This window comes from Trachurus japonicus, chromosome 17, assembly GCF_045865225.1.
Source record: "Trachurus japonicus isolate A0001 chromosome 17, Traja_1.0".
In the NCBI taxonomy this organism is placed as follows: domain Eukaryota; kingdom Metazoa; phylum Chordata; class Actinopteri; order Carangiformes; family Carangidae; genus Trachurus; species Trachurus japonicus.
Window position 1 is genome coordinate 10,480,868 of NC_140923.1, and position 8,964 is coordinate 10,489,831.

Genomic DNA, 8,964 nt, shown 5'->3' on the forward strand with positions numbered 1-8,964 from the left:
GAACACAGCATTAGCCGAAACGGCCGTGCCACTGATATCTGCTTTAACACAAATATATCACTTACTTCTGCTTTAACTTACTTAGATACTGTGGTGTCTTATTGTTAAAATTCAATAATTAACTGCAGGAAAGTTGGTTGGGTGTTTGACCATTTTCTTATGGACATTTCCAAAAATAACAGAAAGCCAAATTCTTACTTTGAAGCTTGACAAAAATATAGTATTACATGAAATATAACTGTTTCAATATTTAGTTATTTAATTTATTCTTTTCCTTATATATATATATAAAAAAAACGTAATTTCAAACCACCAGCTCAGCTACATGAGGTGGTTATACCGCCACCTAGTGGTCAGAGTAAAGCTTGACAGGCCCCTTGCAGGAAAGACCTTGTGAATGTGGGAGACACAGAAACAGACACAGAGCTCTCTGATATTCTTTAATAAAACATCTCACAACAATACAGAAGATGCATTATTACTTTCACAATGGACAACACATGACAGTGATAATCAGTATCTAATTTCAGCTGTATCCAACTGAGAGCTGCAATTATTAGTTGATTGATTTATTGCCAGAACAATAGCCACTTATTCTGACAGTTATTTCATAGATGGGATGTTTTTCTCTCTGTTTATATGATGTGTGTGTTTTTTGCATCTACAACTTGGCTCTATTCTGTGTATGGTCACAGCTCAGGTGAGCTCTGAAGAACTCCTGGAACTTCTTCCAGAGGTGGACTTCAGCTGCTGCGTGAGACCTCGGCTCACCCCCCCACAAGACTGGTTTACCAGCAAGAAAGTGAAGACTGGAGGGGCAGTAGGGTCCATGAGGAGGCTCTAGATAATGTCCTGCTCCTGGGAGGCTCAAACTCTCAAAGTTCTCCTTCCCATGATGCTTCAGTCTCTCCACCATCTCGTCCATGTAAGCCTTGCTGTCCCAGTTGAGGTCGTCCTCTGCAGCTACAAAGAGGAATTGACCCTCGGCTTGTTCAATGGGGACCAGGGTGGACTTGTTCTCCTCTGCCAGGGGGTTGTCCAAAACATTCTTGACCATGTTGGCTCCCGACTCAGTGGGAATCATCTTGGTGACGTCAAACATTAACGCAGGGAGGATTTGGCTTTTCCTATAGAAGAGAGGTAAAGCTGTGTTGGCACAGCAGCCGTTGATCCACACTACAGCCTCAACATCTGGCAGGTAAGAGGCTATTGAAAGTGCAACATCTGCAGTTTTTGAAAGGGATAGCACACCAACTCCTTTACTGCCCACCTGTGGGGGAAAAAGCAAAAACAATCTACAACCACTCAACCAAAAGAAGGGATGTGTTCCCCAAAATCACAGTTATATCAAAGATCTCACCTTGTCTTGTTTTCTCAAAAACTGTATTGCTTCCTCAAAATAATCCAGATGAAGCTGTTTGATATTCTTCGGCAGGTCGTCATGTCCGAACGCCACGACAGACAGAACCACAAATCCTCTGCTGGCCAGCAGAGAGGCCCGCTTCTCGGACAAATCTCCTCCTAAGATGTAGAGATCCAGCACGGCAGGGAACACACCATCTCCTGCAGCAGAGGAAACCAGACAAAGCTAAATGACACACAGCTAACATGATGAATGCAACTTTTAAATTTGGATAAATTCATTCTTAGACTGAAAAATATGCAACAACCAACCTGGGGGAGTAAACAGAACTCCACGGATGTTCCCGTCGTTAGTCGCCTCTGCCAGCATCCTTCCTCCCTCCTCCTCTTCATCTTCGTGCACAGAGAACTTCACCACATGGGGGTTGACTGAATTCTTTATTTGAAACTTTTTGTGGAGGGTGTTCGGCCTCATCGACCACAGCAGACCCATGGGTTCAACTCCAACATAGCTCCCGCTGAGAGAGGAGTCTCTGTCCAGGTGGATCTCTCCGCTCCCATCAGCCCTGTATGTGGCTGAGGAGCTGAACTCCACCCCTCTCTCGTCTGTTGACCTGGCTCTCAGAGCAACCACCTGCCTGGACCTCAGCCCAGACACCTTCACCTGAACGGGCTCGTCGAATAAACATCTGGAGCTCGGCAGCAGCCTCAGTCTGACCTGGGAGGACATCTCGTTTGAAGTTAGAGACTCTCTCTTTGCAGCTTTAGACTTTAATCTGTGACAAAGTAAACAAGATGGGTGATATTTCAAGAGGGCAGTGTGACATAGTAGAACCAAAATCAATCAATCATGACCAAAACATCTCCACCACGACAACTGATTAAAAGAACTAATAGTAAAATGCTTCTGATAACAATTTGAACAGTTTATTAGAGTAACTACAACTACTTTATTTGGACTGCTGACACAGCATCATGAAATTGTACTCTTATTGCAGACTTGAGTTGGTTATGTTAGGAATTGTTTCAGACACATATTTAATCAACAATTCACATCTCACCTGTTTGGCAGATATTTGGTTATTCAGTCAGAGTCTGTATCAAAAAAATTTAAAGTAGGCTATAGGAGACACACACATATGCAGAAATGTGTGTGTGTTCCCTGTAAACAGATGCTGGACAGTTGTGTTTGGACTGTTTGTCATGTGCATAGTTGAACAACTTTTTCCCCAACACTGTCTTTATTGTAGCCTACACATTACACATACACAAGCTACACACCAAAGATGCTAAGAAAACACCAATAGCCTAATGATGAAAACCAAAAAATAATTTTAAATTAGCTATAGTTTACAAGTGAAAAAGAGCATATAATAGTTTTTTTGTGGGTTAGGGTTAGGGTTTTTGTTTTCACTTTAGATAATGTGGTGTCTTATTGTTAGAATTCAATAATTATATGCAGGAAAATTGGTTGGGGGTTTGACCATTTTTCTTATGGACATTTCCAAAAATAACAGAAAGCTGTATGACGACCAACGTACGTTTCATCCGTTTGTTTTCTGGGAATACATGAACTATAACTGTTTCAATATTTTTTTTCCTTTAGAAAAACAACTACAACAAAAAAAAATCTAACCAGAATATTACAGCAGACTTCGAGGGAGCTCAGCTACATGAGAGGAGCTTACATGAAGTGGTTATACCGCCACCTAGTGGTCAGAGTAAAGCTTGACAGGCCCTGTGCAGGAAAGACCTTGTGAATGTGGGAGAAAGACACAGAACAGACACAGAGCTCTCTGATATTCTTTAATAAAACATCTCACCACAATACAGAAGATGTATTATTCATTTCACATGCCAACACATGACAGCGATAATCACTATCTAATTTCAGCTGTATCCAACTGAGAGCTGCATTTATTGCCAGAAAAGTAGCAACTTGTTCTGTCAGTTATTAAAGTCATAGATTTGATGTTTTTCTCTCTGTTTATATGATTTAATGTCATACATTTCTGGCATACTTCTCTCAGCACCAGAAGGCAAACTGAAGGCGCAGTCGGATTCGGTCAGGTGGCGCAGCAAGCAGTCTGCAATTTATATTTGCATTCGAATTTTGGTTCACCCAATACTGTGCAGTGGGGGGTTTATGATTGGAAAGTGAAATGGCAGATAAAATGGTTGAAGATGGTTTAAAAAGAAAACTAGACACCCCTATGTATATATATATTTTTTCTTTTTTGCATCTATAACTTGGCTTTATTCTGTGTATGTTCACAGCTCAGGTGAGCTCTGAAGAACTCCTGGATCTTCTTCCACAGGTGGACTTCAGCTGCTGCGTGAGACCTCGGCTCACCCCCCCACAAGACTGGTCTACCTACAAAAGCATGAAAGCTGGAGGGGCAGTAGGGTCCATGAGGAGGCTCTAGATAATGTCCTGCTCCTGGGTAGCTCACATTCTCAAAGTTCTCCTTCCCATGATGCTTCAGTCTCTCCACCATCTCGTCCATGTAAGCCTTGCTGTCCCAGTTGAGGTCGTCCTCTGCAGCTACAAAGAGGAATCGGCCCTTGGCTTGTTCAATGGGGACCAGGGTGGACTTGTTCTCCTCTGCCAGAGGATTGTCACCACAATACTTGACCAAGGCAGCCCCTGACTCAGTGGTGATTGCCTTGCTGGCATTAAACATCAATGCAGGGAGGATTTGGCTTTTCCTATAGAAGAGAGGTAAAGCTGTGTTGGCAGAGCAGCCGTTGATCCACACTACAGCCTCAACATCTGGCAGGTAAGAGGCTATTGAAAGTGCAATATCTGCACTTTTGGAAAGAGTTAGTACACCAACTCCTTTACTGCCCACCTGTGGAAAAACATTTACACTATCAGTCTTTTTGGAGTGGAGATTTTCTTGGATGCATCTCATAAGGCAAAGGAATGGTAGTTTGATATTTGTCTTCTTGCAATCATGCTGCAAATGGGGCCAAGTCAACCATTAGATTTCGCTCTGTTAATGCTCCAACATTTGAAGCACAATTTTTTTTTAAATGGAACAACCAGGACCATTGCAGTCTTTTTTAACCACTCACCTTGTCTTGTTTTCCTAACAACTCTATTGCCTCTTCAAAATAATCCAGATGAACCTCCCTGATGTTCCTTGGCTGGTCATCGTGACCGTACAGTGCTAGAGTCAGAACCACAAATCCTCTGCTGGCCAGTAGAGAGGCTCTTTTCTCTGATAAACCTCCACCAAATGTGTACAGGTCCAGCACAGCAGGGAAAGGACCCACTCCTGTAGAGACCAGAGGAATGTGAGGGTGCTACACTGTTGGCTGTAAGTACTTAGCTACATTTATTTTTGGTTTTGGCTCTTGATAAGATTTGTAAATGACGATAACGTTTACTGATTTAACAAATTATAGCAAAAAAAGGAAAAAGATAAATACAAATCCACCAACCTGGGGGAGTAAACAGAACTCCACGGATGTTCCCATTTTTGACAGGGCGCCGGACGACCCCGTCTCCAATCAGAATCCTCTCGTTAGTTGCCTCTGCCAACATCCTTCCAACCCCCTCCTCTTCATCTTCGTGCACAGAGAACTTCACCACATGGGGGTTTAGTGAATTTGTTTTTTGAAACCTTATGTGGAGGGTGTTCGGCCTCATTGACCACAGCAGACCCATGGGTTCAACTCCAACATAGCTCCCGCTGAGAGAGGAGTCTCTGTCCAGGTCAATCACCCCACTCCCATCAGCCCTGTATGTGGCTGAGGAGCTGAACTCCACCCCTCTCTCGTCTGTTGACCTGGCTCTCAGAGCCACCACCTGCCTGGACCTCAGCCCAGACACCTTCACCTGAACGGGCTCGTCGAATAAACACCTGGAGCTCGGCAGCAGCCTCAGTCTGACTTGAGAGGACATCTCGTCTGAAGTAACAGACTTTCTCCTCACTTTAGACTTTGATCTGTGACAAAGGAAACAGGACAGTTATAATTCAGTCACGTGTTTATGCTGTGTGCCAAAGAACAGAGTCAATGTTTATACTCCAAACACCAACCCCTTAACACCAATCTATCAAGGTTTGTATGCCAGGTCTATCTGAATACTGTTATTGACCACATTTGAGCATCATCTAATGGAATGGTTCCCAACCTTTTTAGGCTTGTGACCCCATTTTGACATCACAAATTTCTGTCGACCCCGTCAATCAAGATGCTTCAGCTCAGATATTTTTATATCTTATTTGAACTTGATTTATATTCAAGAAAGTGAAAGTATAGAATACTTAGTTTAAGATTGTGTGTGGTGTTTTTAATCATAATTTTAAAAAGAATAATAATTAGTTTAAAAATATTTTTATCAGGAATTTTTTTAATCAATTACAAGACATTCCATTTGAATTCCAGGCGACCCCATGTGGGGTCCCGAGTCCCGACGCCAAGGTTGAAAATCATTGATCTAATGGCTTCTTCCAGCAGGATAATGCGCCGTGCAACAAACCAGAAGTTGTTTTAAACTGTGAGTTCAGTGAGTTTTCCTGAGCTACTGGATCAGATTCCAGTTCAACGCCTTTAGGTTGTGGTAAAACTGGAAACTGTCAACATGAGTGCTCAGCAGACAAATTTACAGACATCACATGATCTGCTCCATCATGTCAACATGACAGGGCAGAATATCAGAAATATCAGATGATGAAGAACTGAGGCTGTTTTCAGAGCAAAAGGAGGAACAGCCTGTTTAGACATGATGCAATAAAGAAAACGGTTTGTTATGGAATAACTTGGTTTACCAATGTAATTCTGTGATGTGAAATACTAAATGTTGCAACTCATTATGAAAATGTTAATATAAAAGAACGGTAGCACTACATAATACGGCCCGCGACTTACAGCGTACCTACCGGTTTCTTGCCGCGTAGGTTGCCGCTTATTTCACACAAGTACTGAGTAACTGCAGCTCACTTTCCCCCCTGTTTCCCCCGTGCATTTACAGTGTAACTAGGCTGCGTCTTAGCGCGTAACTTACATCCTGCTTCACACCAACTTCCACAGAAGTACAGGGTAACTCTCGCTGTTTTACAGTTTAACTAGGCTGCGTCTTGGCACGTAACTCCTGTCCTACTTTACACCAAATTACACAGTAACTCTCGCTCACTCCGCCACTAATTACCCCGCATTTTACAGTATAACTAGGCTGTGTCTTAGAGCGTAACTCCCGTACAATTACGTCCTACTTTCCCCGGACTTACAGTGTAACTCCTGCCAGGTACATTAGAAATTAAATAGTCTACTGTACAATATGAGCACAGTTGCAATCCATGTTTTCCAAAAGTGTCAGCAGCGACATTTCACCTCTATTTCAGAGATTTATTATTCATTATTTAATTGTATGGTTTGGAATAGGTGAGAAATGGGTATAGAGTGTGGACATTTTCCAATACAGTAACAGGCTGGCTGGTAGCAAACTTACCTCTCTAAAATGCACATCTATGAAAGTCTAGTTCTGTCATCCAAGGGCAAAACACAAACTATACAGTAATACATCCACAATAATGAGTCATTCGGAGAGTTAGAAAATGTTTTTATTATTTATTAACCAGAAAACACATGACACATCCACATCCATGATCATTCATAAACTTTAAGTACAGTAAGTACCCTACTGTAAGTGAGCACTGTTACCCCTCCTTAGTCTGCACCTACACAGTAGCTGTCATGCACCTACACACTACTTGTCTTAGAGTTACCCAGTAAGTAGAGGGTAACGGGCTGTATTATAAAGTAATGGCTGTTACTCCCTCCTTACGCTGCACCTATACAGTAGCTATCATGCACCTACACACTACTTGTCTTAGAGTTACCCAGTAAGTAGAGGGTAACGGGCTGTATTATAAAGTAATGGCTGTTACTCCCTCCTTACGCTGCACCTATACAGTAGCTGTCATGCACCTACACACTACTTGTCTTAGAGTTACCCAGTAAGTAGAGGGTAACGGGCTGTATTATAAAGTAATGGCTGTTACTCCCTCCTTACGCTGCACCTATACAGTAGCTGTCATGCACCTACACACTACTTGTCTTAGAGTTACCCAGTAAGTAGAGGGTAACGGGCTGTATTATAAAGTAATGGCTGTTACTCCCTCCTTAGTCTGCACCTATACAGTAGCTGTCATGCACCTACACACTACTTGTCTTAGAGTTACCCAGTAAGTAGAGGGTAACGGGCTGTATTATAAAGTAATGGCTGTTACTCCCTCCTTAGTCTGCACCTATACAGTAGCTGTCATGCACCTACACACTACTTGTCTTAGAGTTACCCAGTAAGTAGAGGGTAACGGGCTGTATTATAAAGTAATGGCTGTTACTCCCTCCTTAGGCTACACCTACACAGTAGCTGTCATGCACCTACACTGTACTTGTCTTAGAGTTACCCAGTAACTAGAGGGTAACGGGCTGTATTATAAAGTATTCTTTGTTATTCCCTCCTTAGAGTGCAAATACACTGTAATTGTCCTGCAACTACAATGTAGTTGTCCTGGAGTTACCCAGTAACTACAAGGTAGCGGGCTGTATTATAAAGTATTCTTTGTTATTCCCTCCTTAGTGTGCAAATACACTGTAATTGTCCTGCAACTACACTGTAGTTGTCCTGGAGTTACCCAGTACCTTCTACTACAGCTGTAACTACTGTCTAAGTAGAACCAGTAAGTTAGAACACAGTTTGTTTCACGAGATAACATCATCTGAAAGTACAGCAATACAAAGACAAAACTAACTGAAGTGTCCCTGACATCATAAAATAACAGATTTCTACTGGCTTTTGTTATTTACATTAAAGTTCAGTTTTGTTCCTTCTGTTATAAACTGTTTCATTTAGTTTTGATCCATCTGTCTGGTCCTTCTAGGTCTAAAATAGTCAGTCAAGTCAGTTTCATTTGACAAAATGTACTTTCTAAGTTAGAAGAGTCAAGTTGAAAAGATTGTTGTGATACTACTATCACATCGGAGTGTGACACTCAGTAATGGAGAATGGATGGGCTCCTCCATAAAAGGTGATCTTGATCTTGATCTTGATCCAGCTCCTTGGGTCAAGGCAGAGATCAGGGTCATGGGTGGCGTGCCATCTCCCTCGTCAGGCACCATTTTCATGGCATCTCAAAAACCTCACCTGTGTAGAAACATAATTATATATTGTATCATCAACTTCATCACATAAATGCATCACTGTAAAACAAAGTGAGAAAATTAATAACTTTGAACGGTACAGTTTTTCTCATCATGGAATACTTAATCCCAGTTTTACCTTTCACATCATAAATCATTAGCCTTTTAAACCATAACTTGTGATTTTTTAGCATATTAATCAATTACAAATTATACATATTTTTTTCTTTAACTATTGAGTAAATATTTTAACCATTTAAAAATCCTCAATTTTACAAAATCAATGCTATGACCATACTGTTCACAACTGTAGGCTGCACCAGTACATTATTGTTACTCTTGACTTTCATCATACCAGTCATTACCAACAGTAACGTTAGCTAATGGAGCTAATGTGTACAGTACTAACACAAATACAGTTCCCGGTTAGCGTGGATCAGGGGAAAACAC

General features: G+C 41.7%; 2 protein-coding genes across 2 annotated transcripts; both read right to left on the bottom strand.

Annotated features, from left to right (window-relative positions):
- Nucleotides 1–426: 426 nt before the first annotated feature.
- Nucleotides 427–2,164, bottom strand: LOC146970140 (acyl-coenzyme A thioesterase 1-like). The gene is made up of 3 exons (XM_085804169.1): nucleotides 1,675–2,164; nucleotides 1,361–1,563; nucleotides 427–1,270 (listed from the first exon to the last, which is right to left on the bottom strand). Exons 1-3 carry the CDS (start codon nucleotides 2,090–2,092, stop codon nucleotides 662–664), a joined length of 1,230 nt encoding a protein of 409 aa, XP_085660295.1. The 5' UTR covers nucleotides 2,093–2,164; the 3' UTR covers nucleotides 427–661.
- A 1,416-nt stretch (nucleotides 2,165–3,580) lies between these two features.
- LOC146970141 (acyl-coenzyme A thioesterase 1-like) lies at nucleotides 3,581–5,392 on the bottom strand. Its single transcript, XM_085804168.1, has 3 exons — nucleotides 4,810–5,392; nucleotides 4,441–4,643; nucleotides 3,581–4,214 (listed from the first exon to the last, which is right to left on the bottom strand). The coding sequence occupies exons 1-3, from the start codon at nucleotides 5,270–5,272 to the stop codon at nucleotides 3,606–3,608; spliced, it is 1,275 nt and encodes a 424-aa protein (XP_085660294.1). The 5' UTR covers nucleotides 5,273–5,392; the 3' UTR covers nucleotides 3,581–3,605.
- Nucleotides 5,393–8,964: the final 3,572 nt, after the last annotated feature.

Coding starts and splice junctions, on each gene's coding strand:
- LOC146970140 (XM_085804169.1), bottom strand. CDS start 2,092: ATGTCCTCCCAGGTCAGACTGAGGCTGCTGCCGAGCTCCAGATGTTTA. Junction 1,564..1,674: donor AGTTCTGTTTACTCCCCCAG/GTTGGTTGTTGC, acceptor CCTCTGCTGCAG/GAGATGGTGTGTTCCCTGCC. Junction 1,271..1,360: donor TTTTGAGAAAACAAGACAAG/GTGAGATCTTTG, acceptor TTTCCCCCACAG/GTGGGCAGTAAAGGAGTTGG.
- LOC146970141 (XM_085804168.1), bottom strand. CDS start 5,272: ATGTCCTCTCAAGTCAGACTGAGGCTGCTGCCGAGCTCCAGGTGTTTA. Junction 4,644..4,809: donor AGTTCTGTTTACTCCCCCAG/GTTGGTGGATTT, acceptor TGGTCTCTACAG/GAGTGGGTCCTTTCCCTGCT. Junction 4,215..4,440: donor TGTTAGGAAAACAAGACAAG/GTGAGTGGTTAA, acceptor GTTTTTCCACAG/GTGGGCAGTAAAGGAGTTGG.